The sequence below is a fragment of the Oncorhynchus mykiss genome, chromosome 1 (genome assembly GCF_057628025.1).
Source record: "Oncorhynchus mykiss isolate SJ-2025 chromosome 1, ASM5762802v1, whole genome shotgun sequence".
In the NCBI taxonomy this organism is placed as follows: domain Eukaryota; kingdom Metazoa; phylum Chordata; class Actinopteri; order Salmoniformes; family Salmonidae; genus Oncorhynchus; species Oncorhynchus mykiss.
This window is the reverse complement of record NC_143022.1, coordinates 55,173,843-55,196,067: the sequence shown is the minus strand read 5'-3', so window position 1 is coordinate 55,196,067 and position 22,225 is coordinate 55,173,843. Positions and strand designations below refer to the sequence as shown.

Sequence of the window (22,225 nt, the reverse complement as noted above, 5' to 3'; positions counted from 1 at the left end):
ATTTTTCCCTGCCTATCTACACACAATATCCCATAATGACAAAGTAAAAACATATTTTTAGAAATGTTTGCAAATTTAATTTAATGAAATACAGAAATCGAATTTATGTAAGTATTCACACCTCTGAGTCAATATGTGTTAGAATCACCCTTGACAGGGTTTACAGCTGTGTGTAACTTGGCCACTCAGGAACATTAAATGTTGTACTGTGTACAGTATATTTGCTGTTGTATTTTAGATTATTGTCCTGCTGAAAGGTGAATTTGTCTTCCAGTGTCTGTTGGAAAGCAGACTGATGAACCAGGTTTTTCCTCTGGGGCTTTGCCTGTGCTCAGCTCTTTTCCATTTATTTTCATCTTTAAAAAACGAGTCCTTGCCGATCACAAGCATAGCCATAACATGATGCAGCCACTCTGTCATTTAGGTTAGTATTGTGGAGTAACTACAATGTTGTTGATCCACCCTCAGTTGTTTTCTGCCATCACAGCCATTAAACTTTAAGTGTTTTAAAGTCCCCATTGACCTCGTGGTGAAATCCCTGAGGGTGTATTTGTAACGGATGTGAAACGGCTAGCTTAGTTAGCGTGGGCGCTAAATAGCGTTTCAATCAGTGACGCCACTTGCTCTGAGACCTTGAAGTAGTAGTTCCCCTTGCTCTGCAAGGGCCGCGGCTTTTGTGGAGCGATGGGTAACGATGCTTCGTGGGTGTCAGTTGTTGATGTGTGCAGAAGGTCCCTGGTTGATACACCATCCATAGTGTAATTATAAATTCATCATGCTCAAAGGGATATTAAATGTCTGCTTTTTTTTGTCTTTACCCATCTACCAATAGGTGCTCTTTTTTTTGTCTTTACCCATCTACCAATAGGTGCTCTTTTTTTTGTCTTTACCCATCTACCAATAGGTGCTCTTTTTTTTGTCTTTACCCATCTACCAATAGGTGCTCTTTTTTTTGTCTTTACCCATCTACCAATAGGTGCTCTTTTTTTTGTCTTTACCCATCTACCAATAGGTGCTCTTTTTTTGTCTTTACCCATCTACCAATAGGTGCTCTTTTTTTTGTCTTTACCCATCTACCAATAGGTGCTCTTTTTTTTGTCTTTACCCATCTACCAATAGGTGCTCTTTTTTTTGTCTTTACCCATCTACCAATAGGTGCTCTTTTTTTTGTCTTTACCCATCTACCAATAGGTGCTCTTTTTTTTGTCTTTACCCATCTACCAATAGGTGCTCTTTTTTTTGTCTTTACCCATCTACCAATAGGTGCTCTTTTTTTTGTCTTTACCCATCTACCAATAGGTGCTCTTTTTTTTGTCTTTACCCATCTACCAATAGGTGCTCTTTTTTTTGTCTTTACCCATCTACCAATAGGTGCTCTTTTTTTTGTCTTTACCCATCTACCAATAGGTGCTCTTTTTTTTGTCTTTACCCATCTACCAATAGGTGCTCTTTTTTTTGTCTTTACCCATCTACCAATAGGTGCTCTTTTTTTTGTCTTTACCCATGTACCAATAGGTGCTCTTTTTTTTGTCTTTACCCATCTACCAATAGGTGCTCTTTTTTTTATCTTTACCCATCTACCAATAGGTGCTCTTTTTTTTGTCTTTACCCATCTACCAATAGGTGCTCTTTTTTTTGTCTTTACCCATCTACCAATAGGTGCTCTTTTTTTTGTCTTTACCCATCTACCAATAGGTGCTCTTTTTTTTGTCTTTACCCATCTACCAATAGGTGCTCTTTTTTTTGTCTTTACCCATCTACCAATAGGTGCTCTTTTTTTTGTCTTTACCCATCTACCAATAGGTGCTCTTTTTTTTGTCTTTACCCATCTACCAATAGGTGCTCTTTTTTTTGTCTTTACCCATCTACCAATAGGTGCTCTTTTTTTTGTCTTTACCCATCTACCAATAGGTGCTCTTTTTTTTATCTTTACCCATCTACCAATAGGTGCTCTTTTTTTTGTCTTTACCCATCTACCAATAGGTGCTCTTTTTTTTGTCTTTACCCATCTACCAATAGGTGCTCTTTTTTTTGTCTTTACCCATCTACCAATAGGTGCTCTTTTTTTTGTCTTTACCCATCTACCAATAGGTGCTCTTTTTTTTGTCTTTACCCATCTACCAATAGGTGCTCTTTTTTTTGTCTTTACCCATCTACCAATAGGTGCTCTTTTTTTTGTCTTTACCCATCTACCAATAGGTGCTCTTTTTTTTATCTTTACCCATCTACCAATAGGTGCTCTTTTTTTTGTCTTTACCCATCTACCAATAGGTGCTCTTTTTTTTGTCTTTACCCATCTACCAATAGGTGCTCTTTTTTTTGTCTTTACCCATCTACCAATAGGTGCTCTTTTTTTTGTCTTTACCCATCTACCAATAGGTGCTCTTTTTTTTGTCTTTACCCATCTACCAATAGGTGCTCTTTTTTTTGTCTTTACCCATCTACCAATAGGTGCTCTTTTTTTTGTCTTTACCCATCTACCAATAGGTGCTCTTTTTTTTGTCTTTACCCATCTACCAATAGGTGCTCTTTTTTTTGTCTTTACCCATCTACCAATAGGTGCTCTTTTTTTTGTCTTTACCCATCTACCAATAGGTGCTCTTTTTTTTGTCTTTACCCATCTACCAATAGGTGCTCTTTTTTTTGTCTTTACCCATCTACCAATAGGTGCTCTTTTTTTTGTCTTTACCCATCTACCAATAGGTGCTCTTTTTTTTGTCTTTACCCATCTACCAATAGGTGCTCTTTTTTTTGTCTTTACCCATCTACCAATAGGTGCTCTTTTTTTTGTCTTTACCCATCTACCAATAGGTGCTCTTTTTTTTGTCTTTACCCATCTACCAATAGGTGCTCTTTTTTTTGTCTTTACCCATCTACCAATAGGTGCTCTTTTTTTTGTCTTTACCCATCTACCAATAGGTGCTCTTTTTTTTGTCTTTACCCATCTACCAATAGGTGCTCTTTTTTTTGTCTTTACCCATCTACCAATAGGTGCTCTTTTTTTGTCTTTACCCATCTACCAATAGGTGCTCTTTTTTTTGCGAGGCATTGAAAAACCTCCCGTGTCTTTGTAGTTGAATCAGTGTCTGAAATCCCCTGCTCAACTGAAGGACCTTACAGATAATTGTACCTGTGGGGTATATAGGTAGTCATTCAAAAATCATGTTAAACACTATTATGTTATTATGCATGCAACATATGTGACTTAAGCAAATGTTTCATGCTGAACTTATTTAGGCTTGCCATAACAAAAGGGAATGAGTAACTTGACTCAAGACATTCCAGCTTTTTATTTTTAATAATGGGGTGTGAATACTTTCTGAAGGCACTTTAGGTTGTGAACTAATGCTGCCTAATATCACACAAACTATTTTAGCATTTGAATGCTGAACGTGTTGCTCAGATGAGCAAGATCAGGAACAGGCCACCTACCAGACATTGGTCTGCATGCGAAGCTGGCACAGTGCGCAGTTTGACTAGGTTACTGATATTCCCTAGGTTGTTGGGCATGACTGTCAAGACAGTTACATTCTTAGTTTGACCATGAACGAGAGAACACATCAGTTGTACAAAAAATGATATTTTTTGGAAGGTAGAAACAAAGAAATAGGAGCAAAACATTTGTGAATCTGTGTATCGTAACTTTTGAATACATTTTCTGACGGATGCATGCTACATTTGGATCGGTTCGGGGTCCGCGGACCTGAATCGTTAAATCCCTACTATTAACTTGACCCGTGTTTCCAGACCTAAACCAGCTCCCCTTACTATATCCTGTACTACTATCACGTCTGGGTGTCGTTATAAAGCGTCTTAGAACAGGAGTGCTGATCTAGGATCAGGTGAAGAAGTCCTATGAATACAGGACAAGATTCAAGTAATCAGGGATTCAACGAATGCATATGAGGAGGCAGAGACACTTCTGCGCCCACATACGGACACACATACACTTACAACAGCCACAGCCACATCTAAAGGGTCCCCATCATCATACCAATTTCCTAGCTGCAGCTCAACTCAATCCCCTCTCCCCCAAGAGCCAGCCACTCATTTGAGGACCGACTGTGTGTACACACACACACACACTTTACTCCACAATCCCTCAGTGCCTGCCTGAAAGGAGACTAGCTACACTACAGCACTTTCCCTGAAAATAGGACTGGGTAAAGGAAGGTAATAAGAGAAAACCCTTGAAAGTGGTATTAACGCTACAGAGCAGTCCAGTTACAGTGAATATGGTTATGGTGGTCTAATTGTCCTGCACAGATGTGATAAGTAAGGAGGCACTGTAGAAGTATTTGTTTGTTTCTGGTACTAAATGCATCTCTGACATCATCATTGAGAGCACCATCATTGAGTGCGAGCGAGAGCGAAATGCCGGCCAAGCAGCAGTGGATCTGACTGACTGATGTCGACAGGATCCGTGCGTGGGAAAAAAATCCCTGGGGAAGCCAAGCCAGAACAAAAGCCTTATTACAACCTGTGTGTTCTATAACAACCTATGTGTTCTTATTACAACCTATGTGTTCTATAACAACCTATGTGTTCTTATTACAACCTATGTGTTCTTATTACAACCTGTGTGTTCTATTATTACAACCTATGTGTTCTTATTGCAACCTATGTGTTCTATAACAACCTATGTGTTCTATAACAACCTGTGTGTTCTATTATTACAACCTATGTGTTCTATTATTACAACCGATGTGTTAATTTGTTCTATAACCTGTTAATTCATATACATTGCCACTGTGATATATAGGCCTAAGGTTAGAGACAATAAGACATAAATAAATTCAACCACACCTTTGTTCCATCATAAAACCGTCCACAAAGCATATTGCATGTAACAAGTAGACTGAAAAGATTTGGCATGGGTCCTCAGATCCTCAAAAGTTTCTACAGCTGCACCATCGAGAGCATCCTGACTGGTTGCATCACCGCCTGGTATGGCAACTGCTTGGCCTCCGACCGCAAGGCACTACAGAGGGTAGTGCGTAAGGCCCAGAACATCACTGGGGCGAAGGACCTCTGTATCAGACAGCGTCAGAGGAAGGCCCTAAAACTCCAGCCACCCTAGTCATAGACTGTTCTCTCTGCTATCACATGGCACGCGGTACCGGAGCACCAAGTCGAGGTCCAAAAAGCTTCTTAACAGCTTCAACCCCCGAGCCATAATACTCCTGAACAGTCAATCAAAGGGCTACCCTTGACCCCTCTTTTACACTGCTGCTACTCTGTTTATAATCTATGCAGTCACTTTAACTCTACCTACATGTACATATTACCTTAATTACCTCAACTAACCGGTTCCCTCGCACATAGACTCTGTACCGGTACCCCCTGTACATAGCCTTGCTTGTTATTTTACTGCTGCTGTTAAATTATTTTTCACATAACTTTTCTTAACTTCTTAAAGCATGGTTGATTCAGGGCTAAGTATTTGGCGCATGTGACAAATACAATTTGGAATACCTGGAATTCTATCCATGAGCACACTTCCCAGAATGCCAGTGACCATCAAAGGTGAGCATTTGCCCACTGAAGTCGGTTACTGCAGTCAGGTTAAGACCCTGGTGACGATGACGAGCAAACCCACAGTTTCATCAGCTGTCCGGCTGGCTGGTCTCAGATGATCCTGCAGGTGAAGAAGGCAGATGTGGAGGTCCTGGGCTGGCGTGGTTACACGTGGTCTGCGTTTGTGAGGCCGGTTGGACAAATTCTCTAAAACGACGTTGGAGGCAGCTTATGGTGGAGAAATAAACATTCAATTATCTGGCAACAGCTCTGGTGGGCATTCCTGTAGTCAGCATGCCAATTCAACACTCCTCCAAAATTGAGACATCTGTAGCATTGTGTTGTGTGACAAAACTGCACATTTATGGGGTGGCCTTTTGTTCCCAGCACAAGGTGCACATGTGTAATGATCATGCCATTTAATCAGCTTCTTGATATTCTACACCTGTCAGGAGGACTAATTATATTGGCAAAGTAGAAATTCTCACTGACGGGGATGTAAACAAATTCGTACACAACATTTGAGAAGCTTTTTGTGCATTGGAACATTTCTGGGATCTTTAATTTCAGCTCATGAAACATGGGAGCAACACTTTACATGTTGCACTTATTTTTGTTCAGTGTGATATATATTTCTCATTCAAAGAGCACACATCAGATGCTTGTTTAACACAACTTTTATTCTATTGTAATCAAAAATCTAAGCTTATCTATCCTTCTGTTTGTATTGGGAAACAAAATGGATTACACCTGCCTGCCAAACATTCAATTGAGCTGTAGTAAAGGAACAATATTAGAAAGTGTGATGTCAGGGTCCGTGGATCAATAGCAGATTCTCCCTCTCATAGCTATGCATTGCTGAAGGGTAACAAGGAAAAGACTATGGCCAGAAGCAGCCCTATTAACCATAAGGACTTCACCTCGATTCTTAAAGGATTAAATAGGTATGTGCAATATGGTGGTAGTGCCACATTTCCCTCTGGTAGGCTAGTTGGAATTTCTGGAGAAGCCTGAAATGAAGGAGGGGAAGGAAGAATCTGAGAATCTGGGTCTCTTCCTGTCCCACACTCCTTTGATAAATCTATTCTTAATTCCCAAGCAAAGGGTCTAGGCTGAATGAGGGATTGGGAAGAGGAGGAGAGAGGACCGTGCTGTGTGTGTGGGTGCTATAGCTGGAAGGGCTGACTCATCCTGAGTGACCCGACCACCACACCAGCTCAGCAGGCAGCTAGCTGACTGAATACACCACACCTGCTGTCTCTGCTTAAACACAACACAGCAGGAGCCCCAACCAGGGCCTCTGCTGTGTTGGCATGGGCCTGTGTGTGCGTGTGTGTGTGTGGGTGTGGAAGAAAGTTTTACAGAACAAAACTGAGCACGACCGAGCTACAGCAGATGTAGGTGGGCAGACAGGCAGAGGCATGGTGAGCTGTTATGTAGAGATGACTGGTTTTCAACCTATCGACTGTTCAGACAGTGACTCATTATGACGACATTCACAGGTAACAATAAAAAGAACAGATGAGGGCATCGTAACCTTCTGCCGTTACGATCACCCACTCCGTGAATACTGTACGACAGGTTCCACTGTACTTAGTGGGGCAAAAAAGTATTTAGTCAGCCACCAATTGTGCAAGTTCTCCCACATAAAAAGATGAGAGGCCTGTAATTTTCATCATAGGTACACTTCAACTATGACAGACAAAATGAGGGGGAAAAAAATCCAGAAAATCACATTGTAGGATTTTTAAGGAATTTATTTGCAAATTATGGTGGAAAATAAGTATTTGGTCAATAACAAAAGTGTTTCAATACTTTGTTATATACCCTTTGTTGGCAATGACAGAGGTCAAACGTTTTCTGTAAGACTTCACAAGGTTTTCACACACGGTTGCTGGTATTTTGGCCCATTCCTCCATGCAGATCTCCTCTAGAGCAGTGATGTTTTGGGGCTGTTGCTGGGCAACACAGACTTTCAACTCCCTCCAAATATTTTCTATGGAGTTGAGCTCTGGAGACTGGCTAGGCTACTCCAGGACCTTGAAATGCTTCTTACGAAGCCACTCCTTCGTTGCCCGAGCGGTGTGTTTGGGATCATTGTCTATCTCAAGGCCATCAGACTGTTAAACAGCCACCACTAACATTGAGTGGCTGCTGCCAACACACTGGCTCAACTCCAGCCACTTTAATAATGGGAATTGATGTAAAATATATCACTAGCCACTTTAAACAATGCTACTTAATATAATGTTTACATACAATACATTATTCATCTCATATGTCTACGTATATACTGTACTCTATATCATCTACTGCATCTTTATGTAATACATGTATCACTAGCCACTAACTATGCCACTTTGTTTACATACTCATCTCATATGTATATACTGTACTCGATACCATCTACTGCATCTTGCCTATGCCGTTCTGTACCATCACTCATTCACATATCTTTATGTACATATTCTTTATCCCTTTACACTTGTGTGTATAAGGTAGTACTTTTGGAATTGTTAGTTAGATTACTTGTTGGTTATTACTGCATTGTCGGAACTAGAAGCACAAGCATTTCGCTACACTCGCATTAACATCTGCTAACCATGTGCATGTGACAAATAAAATTTGATTTGGTTGTCATGCTGAAAGACCCAGCCACGTTTCATCTTCAATGCCCTTGCTGATGGTAGGCTTTGTTAATTTGGTCCCAGCTCTCTGCAGGTCATTCACTAGGTCCCCACGTGTGGTTCTGGGATTTTTGCTCACCGTTCTTGTGATCATTTTGACCCCACGGGGTGAGATCTTGTGTGGAGCCCCAGATCGAGGGAGATTATCAGTGGTCTTGTATGTCTTCCATTTCCTAATAATTGCTCCCACAGTTGATTTCTTCAAACCAAGCTGCTTACCTATTGCAGATTCAGTCTTCCCAGCCTGGTGCAGGTCTACAATTTTGTTTCTGGTGTTCTTTGACAGCTCTTTGGTCTTGGCCATAGTGGAGTTTGGAGTGTGACTGTTTGAGGTTGTGGACAGGTGTCTTTTATACTGATAACAAGTTCAAACAGGTGCCATTAATACAGGTAACGAGTGGAGGACAGAGGAGCCTCTTAAAGAAGAAGTTACAGGTCTGTGAGAGCCAGAAATCTTGCTTGTTTGTAGGTGACCAAATACTTATTTTCCACCATAATTTGCAAATGAATTCATAAAAAATCTTACAATGTGATTCTTTTTGATTTTTTTTTCTCATTTTGTCTGTCATAATTGAAGTGTACCTATGAAAATTACAGGCCTCTCATCTTTTTAAGTGGGAGAACTTGCACAATTGGTGGCTGACTAAATACTTTTTTGCCCCACTGTATATGACTGTGACACATATTACTTCTTAACTGTATACTAAATTGTGTGTCTTACGTGCCCCCGGAAGCACAATGAATTTCCCCGCCAGGACAATATAGTTGGATGGAACGGAATGAATTACGTAAGGTCTCTTGGCGTGACCCAAATCAATGTGACTGAGCATTGATGTTTTCAATGGTGACCAATTTGGCCGTTCCTTTCTTTTTCCCAAGCTTGCTTCCCATCTCATCTCAATGCATTGTTGAAGGGCAACGGGTGGAGATTATGGCCTCATCCAGAAACAGCCTTTCACCTAGATCTTAAAATATTGAACAGGTATGAGCAATACTGTTTCAATTTAACTAGGCAAGTCAGTTAAAAATGTGTTCTTGTGCTAATATAGTGCTAGTTCCACATTTACCTCTGATAGGCTAGTTGGAATTTCTGCCATATTGCTTATACCTAATAAACAATCCAATCCGTTCTGATGTAAATGTGTCTATGGGCTAGTGGGTAAATTCGAGGGTCGGGGGAAGGGGTTGAAGGTTATTCAGTCAGGGAGACCTAAAGTGAATGAGTGAGAAGGGATGATCCCTATTGGACACTGATGGGAAAGCCCGAAGTAGAGGAAGGGAAGGAAGAGGAGGAGAAGAGATAATCTACATCTCTCTGTCCCTGTCACCTCCTTCCTATATCAGTATATTCTTAATCCCCAAGCAAAGTGTCGAGGCTGAGCGCTGAATAAGGGGTCGGGAGGAGAAAAGACAGCGCTGTGTGTATGTGTGTGCTAAACCTGCCAGGGTTGGCTCACCCTGAGTGAACCGCCTGCTGTCAGCCTGTGACAGCAGCTCAGCAGGCAGCAAGCTCACTGAATACAACACACTACACACACCTGCTGTCTCTGCTTATACACAACACAGCAGGAGCCCAACCAGAGCCTCTGCTGTGCTGACATGGGACAGTGTGTGTGTGTGTGTGTGTGTGTGTGTGTGTGTTAGAAAAAAAGGTTTACAACAGAACAAAACTAAGCACGACCGAGCTACTGAAGACATTGGTGGGCAGACAGGCAGAGGCATTTTTAATTCATTTCTTGTTTTCATTTTAACCTTTAAGTAGGCACTTTCGGTTACTGGCCCAACACTCTAACCACTAGGCTACCTGCCGCCCCCAGGCATGGTGGGCTGTTATGTAGAGATGACTGGTTTTCAACCTACAGACTGTTTAGACAGTGACTCATTTTTTTATTTTTTCACCTTTATTTAACCAGGTAGGCCAGTTGAGAACACGTTCTCATTCACAACTGCGACCTGGCCAAGATAAAGCAACGCAATGCGACAAAAACAGAGTTACACAAACAAAAACGTACAGTCAATAACAAAATAAAAATATTAAAATCTATGTACAGTGTGTGCAAATGTAGAAGAGTAGGGAGGTAAATGCAATAAATAGGCCATAGAGGCAAAATAATTACAATTTAGCATTAATACTGGAGTGATAGATGTGCAGATGATGATGTACAAGTAGAGATACTGGGGGGCAAAAGAGCAAGAGGGTAAGTAATATTATGGGGATGAGGTAGTTGGGTGTGCTACTTACAGATTGACTGTGTACAGGTACAGCGATCGGTAAGCTGCTCTCACAGCTGATGCTTAAAGTTAGAGGGAGATTTAGACTCCAGCTTCAGAGATTTTTGCAATTCGTTCCAGTCATTGGCAGCAGAACAAAATGGAAGGAAAGGCGGCCAAAGGAAGTGTTGGCTTTGGGGATGACCAGTGAAATATACCTGCTGGAGAGCATGCTACAGGTGGGTGTTGCTATGGTGACCAGTGAGCTGAGATAAGGCGTGGCTTTACCTAGCAAAGATTTATAGATGACTTGGAGCCAGTGGGTTTGGCGACGAATATGTAGCGAGGGCCAGCCAACGAGACCATACAGGTCGCAGTGGTGGGTAGTATATGAGGCTTTGGTGATAAAACGGATGGCACTGTGACAGCAAATTGGATGTAGTCTGAGTAGAGTGTTGGGGGCTATTTTGTAAATGACATCGCCAAAGTCAAGGATCGGTAGGATAGTCCGTTTTACAAGGGTATGTTTGCAGCATGAGTGAAGGAGGCTTTGGTGTGAAATAGGAAGCCGATTCTAGATTTAATTTTGGATTGGAGATGCTTAATGTGAGTCTGGAAGGAGAGTTTACAGTCTAACCAGACACCTAGGTATTTGTAGTTGTCCACATATTCTAAGTCAGAACCGTCCAGAGTAGTGATGCTAATCAAGCGGGTGGGTGCGGGCAGCAATCAGTTGAAGAGCATGCATTTAGTTTTACTAGCATTTAAAAGCTGTCGCAGGCCACGGAAGGAGTGTTGTATGGCATTGACGCTCGTTTGGAGGTTAGTTAACACAGTGTCCAAAGAAGGGCCAGATTTATACAGAATGGTGTCGTCTGCGTAGAGGTGGATCAGAGAATCACCAGCAGCAAGAGTGACATCCTTGATATACACAGAGAAAGGAGTCGGCCCGAGAATTGAACCCTGTGGCACCCCCATAGAGACTGCCAGAGGTCCTGACAACAGGCCCTCCGATTTGACACACTGAATTCTATCGGTGAACCAGGCGAGGCAGTCATTTGAGAAACCAAGGCTATTGAGTCTGCCGATAATAATGCGGTGATTGACAGAGTCGAAAGCCTTGGCCAGGTCGATGAAGACGGCTGCACAGTACTATCTTTTATCGATGGCGGTTATATCGTTTTGGACCTTGAGCGTGGCTGAGGTGCACCCATGACCAGCTCGGAAACCAGATTGCATAGTGGAGAAGGTACGGTGGGATTCGAAATGGTCGGTGATCTGTTTGTTAACTTGGCTTTAGAAGACTTTAGAAAGGCAGGGCAGGATGGATATAGGTCTAACAGTTTGGGTCTAGAGTGTCTCCCCCTTTGAAGAGGGGGATGACCGCAGCAGCTTTCCAATCTTTAGGGATCTCAAGACGATATGAAAGAGGTTGAATAGGTTTCGCAACAATTTTGGCGGATCATTTTAGAGAGGGTCCAGATCGACTAGCCCAGTTGATTTGTAGGGATCCAGATTTTGCAGCTCTTTCAGAACATCAGGGGGGGCAGCCAGGTGGAAAGCATGGCCAGCCGTTGAAAAATTATTGAAATTCTCGATTATCGTAGATTTATCGGTGGTGACAGAGTTTCCTAGCCTCAGTGCAGTGGGCAGCTGGGAGGAGGTGGTCTTATTTTCCATAGACGTTAGTGTCCCAAAACTTTTTGGAATCAGTGCTACAAAGATGCAAATTTCTGTTTGAAAAAGGAACATTGGTCCCTAAACTCATGACACTCACAGGTAACAATAAAAGAAGAGATGAGGGCATTGTAACCTTCTGCCGTTACGATCTTGAATACAACGGGAGCCTGCAAGGAAATATAGTTGAATGGAATGGAGTGAATTACGTAAGGTCTCTCGGTGTGACCCAAGTCAGGGGTTACAATCACACTAAAGCCATGTGTTCAAATCAAGAGGCTGATGGGAACATTGAGCTCCTCTCCTCCTTGATGGTAATGAGAGGCACAGCCTGTACCTCAGGAGGACAGGGTCGAACACGGATCCATATGGGTTTAGGGGGGAGGACATTAAGGGCTTTCACGCTGCATGTTCTTTCTTAGCCCTGGGCTAAGCCAAAAAGTGTGCAGACTGAATGTGACTTAGCCTAAGAGATGTAGCATTTTGAGAATGATCTTAGACTCTCAACAACAAATAGGATATGCCGTGATGAAGGGATTCCATTTATTTCCTGAATTGACTGAATCAAAATGGAATTGACCCCAATCCTGATCCCCATATTGTCCAAGTTTACACAGTTGAATGGAGACCAGCATTGCCAGTTTACTGAAGCTAAGAGTGGCCTACCTTTCCAGCTTGACACCGTTCTCCGAGGGCTGGCCAAAAACAGCCCCCGAGAATTCCCTTCTTCGACACAGGCTTCCTACAATACCCGATCAAATGACATTCTCCCCAAAAGAAGGAGTGCTGATGCATGTGTTGCTGCTTACATTGGAGGAATTAAATAGAAAAACAAACATCTGAAGGTCAAAGGACTTAGTCTCGTTTCCTATAATACACAGCTTATCAATTCAACCTCTATCAATCATGTTGACAGATTTTCACTTCACGTTCAAAACACACACACAAAAAAAAACTAGTTAGCCGAACCAAATCAAGCTTTATTTATACAGCACATTTCAGACATGAAATGCAACGCAATGTGCTTTACAGTAAAAAAATTAAATAAAAGCGGAAATATTTAATACACAAAAAGATAAAACAAAAAGAACGGCAGGTTATTCCAGAAGCTTGAGGGCATAATAACTAATAGCTGCCTCTCCCTGCCTCTTGGTCCTAGACGTTGGGAAAGTTAAAAGGCCAGAGGACCTGAGGGACCTACTGGCTACATAGCTTAAAAACATGTCTGACATGTGTTGGGGTGCACAATCGTGGATTGATTTAAAAACCAATACAATAATCTTAAAATGAGTTCTAAAACCAGTGAAATATGTGTTCTCCGCCTGGCCTCGGTCAGTACCCGTGCTGCAGCATTCTGTATGTTTTGCAGTTGCCCAATGTCTTTCTTGGGTAGACCAGACAGGAGAGCATTACAGTAGTCAAGCCTGCTTGTAATAAAAGCACGGAGGAGTCTCTGTATCAGCCGGAGAGAGAAACGGCCGCACCGTGGAAATGTTCCTCAGGTGGTAAAAAGCTTCTTTGATCACATTCCGAATGTGTGAATCGAAATTTAGTTCAGAATCTCAAATAACACCTAGATTTTGTACCTGGTGTTTTATCTTTGCCTGTGAATTAAAGTGTGGCTAGATTATCAATCTGTGCTTTGGCTCCAACAACAAGTAACACCTACAGTATGCATGTAACACCCAGGCCATTGATGACAATCTTGAAGAGGGAGGGAATCTTTTTGAAGAACTGTCTTCCAGTCTTCCATTTGGGGAATATGCCCTTCAAAGTGAGCACTAACATGCTCCCCGTGTGCATCATAATAACGCAGCCACAGCAGAGCGGGCTTAAGTTGAGCGGCACTAACTGTAGGGCAGAAATAAACTCTGCTAGAATGTGTCTGCACTGAAAAAAAAGTGTAGTAGTTCAAGCATGAGAGAATACGTTGCGAGAATAACAGAACTGTGAGCTGGACTTTTGTCCCAAGTACAACAAACAGTACTAACGGGATGAAACCCTTCCCCATATCTGTGTGTCTGTTTCGTTTCCCAGTTCAATGGTCAATCTAGCTTTAATAAAAGCATCTCTTGGAGTGCCCCAGTAGCTATACATTCGAGATGTCCACGATGAGTATGATGTGTCTCCTCTAATGCCCAGGAAGCTCCGATTCAAACTACCATTAGACAGCTCTGCAAGCATGTCAAAACATGTTTGTTGCTCAAATATGGAGTTTTGCTGAGCAACTATCCTAATTTACTCCGGTTATGGCCAACGCTTATATCCAAAAGAGGTCTAAATAAAACTGTTTACAAGCAACCAAATAAAAGCCCTTTCAGCACCTCTAATGTTTTGAGCTTTTGTAAACCTCTGACCTGTGAGACCGTAATGAGTGATTTACAGGAGCAAAAGGAGCAAAATAGGCATTTGTTTTTGAGTTGCTTGCACATTTTTATTTAGACATTTTTTTAGAAGAATATAACGGACGTAAATGAAGATTGTTGCTCAGCAAAACTTCATAATTAGTGAGTAATAAGTATTTTGACATAACGCTTGCAAAAGCTGTCCAATGGGAGTTTGAAATCGGAGCTTCCTGGGCGTTAGACAGGAGACACATCATACTCATCTTTGACATCCTGAACACACAGATTCTGGGGAACTGAACACCATAGATCTGAAGTGATAATGAAAATGGTACATATGCCCAGAGTGATCTTAAAATCGCCAGGTAACTTAGACGATAGATGAAGTGATAGCAGTGCTTTCATGACTGCTGATGAAGAGGATAACATTACATGCATTGATTGACATGAATGGTTGACTTATTGCCTGGGGAAAGTGACCTGCGCACTGAGCAGTCTCATAAGTTGTGCCTGTTCTAAAGTTGCCCTATGTGGGGCAGGTAATACTTTTTTTTACTGACAAACAAAATGCAAATAATTCCAGTAGTCTGCTCCAGACCTGGCACCAGGATAAAGTGACTAAGGGGGCAGTGGAAAGAGGACAAACATTTTCAGGGTGCTTACATTCAAATGACATTGGATTCTGCTTATATCAAGCTATACCACAATAAACAAAAGTTCAAATGCCGAGACCAATGCCGAGATCAGAGTGCTTTTGAAGTGACAGGTTGGCGTGAAATCTGTAGCCCATATCCACTGCGCTGTATCAGCATAAAACAGGGTCCTTCTAGCAGTCGTAAGAAGAAAGATTCAGCAGGAGGCAGATGTGCAAATGAGTGTTGGATTTACTTACACAGAGCTGGTGTTTAAATATCACCATCATATTTGAAAGTATGTTTTATACCCCTTCAAATTAGTGGATTTGGCCATTTCAGCCACACCCGTTCTGACAGGGGTATAAAATCGAGCACACAGCCATGCAATCTCCACAGATAAACATTGGCAGTAGAATGGCCTTATTGAAAAGCTCAGTGACTTTCAAGGTGGCACAGTAATAGGATGCCACCTTTCCAACAAGTCAGTTCCTCCAAATTTCTGCCCTGCTCCAGCTGCCCCAGTCAACTGTAAGAGCTGTTATTGTGAAAGAGAAACATCTAGGAGCAACAACGGCTCAGCTGTGAAGTGGTAGGCCACAGAACAGGACAGCTGAAGCACGTAGTGACCTGTGCACAAAGCGAGGTCTATATAGAAATGAATGGTTTGTCGAGATTGGTGTGGAAGAACTTCACTGGCCTGCACAGAGCACTGACCTCAACCCCATTGAACACCTTTGGGATGAATTGGCACGCCGACTGCGAGCCAGGCCTAATCTCCCAACATCATTGCCCGACCTCACTAATGATCTTGTGGCTGAATAGAAGCAAGTCCCTGCAGCAATGTTCCAACATCTAGTGGAAAGCCTTCCCAGAAGAGTGGAGGCTGTTATGGCAGCAAGGGGGTGGGGGACCAACTCCATATTAATGCTCATGATTTTGGAATGAGATGTTCAAAGAGCATGACTTTTGGTCATGTAGTGTGCATACATACACACACACACACACACACACACACACACACACACACACACGCACACGCATACACATGCATGCATACACATACAAGGGTCTGACTTAAGAATGTCAGCATTCAAAAGAAAAAGCCTTTCATTAGGCAAAACCTGTCTTAACCAATAAGCTACAGATACAACTTCCCTTTGAGTTACCCAAAAGGTGAACTAACTAGAACATCCCCAAACTCTTAAATACATTTGGCAACACCTAGTCTTGGCACGCAGGCCAGGTATATGTATGCATGCTACAGTGCGTGCAGTCACACAACATTAAACATGGAGAAACCAAAACACACGCTCTCCAAACAAAGACTACGAAGAAATTGACAATAAACTGGTAAAAGCAATTAAATTAACCAAAAGTTCTTCATAATTGTTGTGTGGTTTCCACTTGGAGAATGAAAATGGTAGGAATGTATTATATTTAATGAACGATCAAAACGACCATAACCCAACAATTGACACAAGTAAACAAATAGTGCGCACGAATTGGAGTGAGTTGGAAAAGTGGAGAGAGAGACGTGCCTATATCGCATCTTCGCCACACAACCATACCCTTATTCTGATCAACATTTTAAAAACTGTTTGAGACAACTTCCTCACACATAAGCAGTAACCTCATACATTGTCAGGACGTATCAGTGGTCATTTTCCCTTCAACTGAAATCATTATGGTTCAGTATTTCTAACCACCCCATTAAAAACTCACACTACCCAAACATGTGACAGCAAGGCAGAATGACACATTCCAAATGAGCACTGGGTACATCATACATATTGACTAGAGGTCAGCCGATTAATCGGAATGGCTGATTAATTAGGGCCGATTTCAAGTTTTCATAACAATCGGAAATCGGGATATGTTTGGGCGCCGATTTTGACGATTTTTTTTTTTTATACCTTTATTTAACTAGGTGAGTCAGTTAAGAACACATTCTTATTTTAAATGACGGCCTAGGAACGGTGGGTTAACTGCCTTGTTCAGGGGCAGGACGACAGATTTTTACCTTGTCAGCTCTGGGATTCAATCTTGCAAGTTAACTTGTCCAACGCTAACCACCTGTCTCTCATTGCACTCCACGAGGAGACTGCCTGTTACGCGAATGCAGTAGAAGCCAAGGTAAGTTGCTAGCTAGCATTAAACTTATCTTATAAAAAACAATCAATCATAATCACTAATTAACTAGTGTGTCCTGCGTTGCATATAATCGATGCAACGCTGGGGGATGATTTAACAAAAGCGCATTTGCGAGAAAAGCACAATCGTTGGACGAACCATAAACAATGACTTTCTTAAAATCAATACACAGAAGTATATATTTTTAAACCTGCATATTTAGCTAAAATAAATCCAGGTTAGCAGGCAATGTTAACCAGGTGAAATTGTGTCACTTCTCTTGCGTTCATTGCACACTGTCGCAGGGTATATGCAACAGTTTGGGCAGCCTGGCTCATTGCGAACTAATTTGCCAGAATTTTACGTAATTATGACATAACATTGAAGGTTGTGCAATGTAACAAGAATATTTAAACTTAGGGATGCCACCCGTTAGATAAAATACCGAACGGTTCCGTATTTCACTGAAAGAATAAACGTCTTGTTTTTTAAATGATAGTTTCTGGATTCGACCATATTAATGACCAAAGGCTCGTATTTCTGTGTGTTACGTTATAATTAAGTCTATGATTTGATAGAGCAGTCTGACTGAGCGACGGTAGGCAGCAGCAGGCTCGTAAGCATTCATTCAAACAGCACTTTCGTGAGTTTTGCCAGCAGCTCTTCGCAAGCACAGCGATGTTTATGACTTCAAGCCTATCAGCCTAATGGCTGGTGTAACCGATGTGAAATGGCTAGCTAGTTAGCGGGCTGCGCGCTAATAGCGTTTCAAACGTCACTCGCTCTGAGACTTGGAATAGTTATTCCCCTTGCTCTGCAAGGGCCGCGGCTTTTGTGGAGCGATGGGTAACACTGATTCGAGTGTGGCTGTTGTCGATGTGTTCCTGGTTCGAGCCCAGGTAGGGGTGAGGAGAGGGACGGAAGCTACACTGTTACACTGGCAATACTATAGTGCCTATAAGAACATCCAATAGTCAAAAGGTATATGAAATACAAATGGTAGAGAGAAATAGTCAGATAAATACTATAACTACAACCTAAAACCTCTTACCTTGGAATATTGAAGTCTCATGTTAAAAGGAACCACCAACTTTCATGTGCTAAGCAAGGAAGTCAAACGTTAGCTTTTTTACATGGCACATATTGCTCCAACACTTTTTTTTTAGCATTATTTAAACCAAATTGAACATTTTATTTTTGAACATTTATTTGAGGCTAAATGGATTTTTATTGATGTATTATATTAAAGTTAAAATAAGTGTTCATTCAGTATTGTTGTAATTGTCATAATTACAAATAAATTAAAATTGTCAGATTAATCGGTATCGGCTTTTGTTTTTGATCCTCCAATAATCGGTATCGGCGTTGAAAAATCATAATCGGCCAACCTCAAATATTGACCAACATGGTATGTTAATTTGGTAAATATAGATTAGTGGAGCAAATAAAGTAACATCATAGCAGTTTCCCCAAGGCAGATGAAGACTTTGCGCAGGCCCTAAACACAGTCCACTAACCTTTTGGTGATGCGGGGGTATAAACTTCCCTGCATGGGCCTTTGTTGAAGCAGGTAAGGGAGCATTCTCTGCATAAATGACGCACAGTGGACACGGGTTGTCGCCAGACCCCCCACCCCCCAGTGACAACTTCCATGCAACACCCATTTTGCGGTACAGTTATTTTCTCTCCAAGCCCGGGGAAAGGGTCAACAGCACACCGCTCGGGCAAAATCAATTCAGCATCCGTCAGTAACCAGGCTTCCATCCAATTGGCCACAGATTTTCATGCGAATATTCAAATCTCCATAAATCAGTGTGATGACGTAGTGCACAAAATGCACATTTTTCTTAACTTTTTATTTGGTACGTAAAAACGTAAGTATTTCCATCAGACTTTCAACTCTACTGATAGTTGGTCACAAAAACCGTTGCGTTAAAATACTGACCAGCTCAATTCAGTCTTATGTAGCAACAAAAAAAAAATTATTAATTTTTTACATTGGATAAAAGTATAGCATACACTACAGGAACAATGGAACACTTGAGGAACAATGGGAAAGTAATTTTTTAAAAGTTGATACAGAGATTTTTTTTCAAGCCAACCTGTCAATCATGTGACCTTTTATTATATAGGGGCAAACTAAAACTGAGGGGGCACAGGTTTGAACTGAGGGTGCTGAGCCCCCTTTCCGCCCCTCTTGAAGCCGGGTACAGTCTGTGTAGGTGAATTTATCCACTTAAAATTTTCGGGACAAGTGATCATAATCTTCTGGCAACCAAAAAACTAACCCTGACTTTCCCAATGGGCAAGTGCCTTTTCGTGCACAGGAGGCTGCCGAGGGAAGAATGGCTCATAATAATTGCCGGAACTGGACCAATGGAATGGCATCAAACACCTGGAGACCATGTGTGTGATGTATTTGATACAATTCCACTCATCAAGCCCGTTCTCCCCAATTAAGGTCCCACTAACCTCCTGTGCTTTTGTGTTATCATAAATGAAATACGGCATAGACATGATCTTAAATCAGCACCAGGACAAGATTAGAATCTTCTGCATATATTCAATGTTATTAACGTTTTTTCTGCGTATAGACTCAATTTGATGTACATGAATAAAGAAAACTTCAAGAGAATCTATTCTGTAATCCAGGTGCATTGAGCTGAGGCACCACCTTGGGCAAGCGCCATAACCTACCAGAACTAATCTCGGACCAAAATAACCTTCTTTTCTATGAGAGATACATTTAGATGTCGTATTATATACGGTCGTGTCCGATTATCCGTCAAACACCTGCCACCATAGAATATACCAATCATTTACCGTTTTCGCACGTGCGTCGAATAGTTGCATCCAGAAAGTAACTTTCGATTTCATAAACATTTGTAGGAAATCATAAAAGCATAATTAACATTTGTAAAAAAAATAATAATAATCGCAAGTAGGCTGGCTATTGGTTATCACAAGCCATATTGCCTATACATCGTTGACAACAGTGGAAATCCAACTGGTTCATCTAATGTGCAACAGAACACGAGGACAATTGCATTTCCGCTACAGTTACATTGTATCACTGCCTTGTCTGTCAAGTAAACTGAGTCGACGACAAAAGTTAAGTGTAACACCCTAGGGTTCTAGAACTGAGTAGGATAAACCACGTGACTCACGTTCCAAGGACTTCTTTGAACTCGAATACATGCTTGATATCGTCGACATTCTTCTTCCAAGATCCATCCCCGCCCGACTCTCCGTTCTCCCTCGCCATGTCGCCGCCAGGGAAGACCGAAGTGATTAGATTAGAGACACCGTTTTTCACCTCCTTGTGCTGACTCAGTGAGGAAATACGGTCCCCCCGTCTAGTGCCGACTGAAGTCGGACTGATATCACAGAGTTTCTTCCTGAGTGTCGCCCAATTCTACCTTGCATCGCTCAGCCAATCCGTACAACCCGCTGCGCCGCCAATGCAAAAGGTCTCCTACAGTAGCCCTACCACCAATCACGCGTAGCAGCCTACCTGCAGGTTATCAGAATAGTCTAATATCTTTGACGTAATTGAACGGGACCTTCCTCGTTATCCCGTCTCTTTTTGGTTTATAACAATTAATTCTACCTCTTCAGATTATGTTTAGGCTATGCTACTTGATCGAAAGATGACTACGGTTGGTGTGTGTGTGTCTGAACTGAACCGCTATTCTAGTGAGTCACGCTGCCTGCTGGCCGCCCCCTTTGTTGTTACCAATAACGGGGAGTGGGAGGCTGCTCTCCTCTATTGTCCATGTAGCCGGCAGAGTGCGTGGGGATGAGGGGTAGGCTACGAGTGAACGATTGGTGTTCGCATTGCACCAAATCCATCACCCACTGACTTGGCAAGTTAAATAAAATATTAAATAAAACAAAAAAAATTGTAGTACGTAATGGCTATAGTTGACATGCAAGTGGGCTTTTCCATGAATACAACTATGGTGACAGTAAACTAACTCCTAACAACAACATGATTGCTCTGATCCCCCAGCATTGCCTTATGATGCCCTTATAGGCCTGTTCCAACCTACATAACCTCAGCCAAGCCAAAAGGTGTGTAGCAGTTTTTTTGCATGTACAGTATATGCATGTGCCTGGTCTATGTTATCACATTCAGTAGTCATCCTTCTCTACTATACCATTATGAGACAGATACTTTTTATTTCCCCAAAGCAAAAGGGACATCGCCATTGCTGTTAGCCGAGATGGTTACATAGAAAACCAATTCAATCTGTTAATTAAAGTGTCAGAGATTCTGAAGGAAGTGCAATTGGTCTTCTTGTCATTACAATGTGTTAATGAGATGGTGGAGCCTCAACGGTCCGTCTCCCTGGACAGACTGGTTAATCTCAGAGTGGAGCACTGAAGATCACAAATCAATCCTAATGTAGCATCCTTAAGCCTGACACACCATCCTGACCACTGCACACAGTTTAATAGCCAAACAGAGAGATCAGGATGGCCGAACAAGGCTACCTTATCCCTGTCCAAAACACGACCTCTCGCCCCTAAGCCATGGTTTTGCATATGCACAAAAAGCTTATTTCTCTCAAAATGTGTGCACAAATGTATTTACATCCCTGTTCGTGAGCATTTCTCCTTTGCTAAGATATGCCACAAATGTAAGGTGAATGGATTATCAAGAAGCTGATTAAACAGCATGATCAGGTGTACCTTGTGCTGGGGACAAAGGCCAAGCTAAAATGTGCAGTTTTGTCATCACACAATGCCACATATGTCTTAAGTTGAGGGAGTGTGCAATTGGCATACTGACTGCAGGAATGTCCAGCAGAGCTGTTGCCAGAAAATGTAATGTTAATTTCTAGGGATGCACGATATAACGGAATAGGCTGATATTAGCTAAAAATGGCAACATCGGCTCTATGTGTAGTTTAACGCCAACGTGCAAAACCGATGTCAAGGCTGACGTGCTGTATAACGTAGGTAGATGACGTACTGACGGCACGGAAAAAAACAGCGCTGCACGTGCGAAACACAGCAT

At 41.9% G+C, this 22,225-nt stretch overlaps 1 protein-coding gene across 1 annotated transcript in view; it reads right to left on the bottom strand.

The window, feature by feature from the left end:
- LOC110525010 (calcium/calmodulin-dependent protein kinase type 1D) overlaps positions 1-21,062 on the bottom strand; it is a 48,225-nt gene extending 27,163 nt beyond the window's left edge. Inside the window, exon 1 of the mRNA XM_021604975.3 lies at positions 20,370-21,062. Coding sequence (XP_021460650.3) covers positions 20,370-20,467 — 98 coding nt within the window. The 5' untranslated portion in view covers positions 20,468-21,062. The remainder of the gene's footprint in view (positions 1-20,369) is intronic.
- Positions 21,063-22,225: the final 1,163 nt, after the last annotated feature.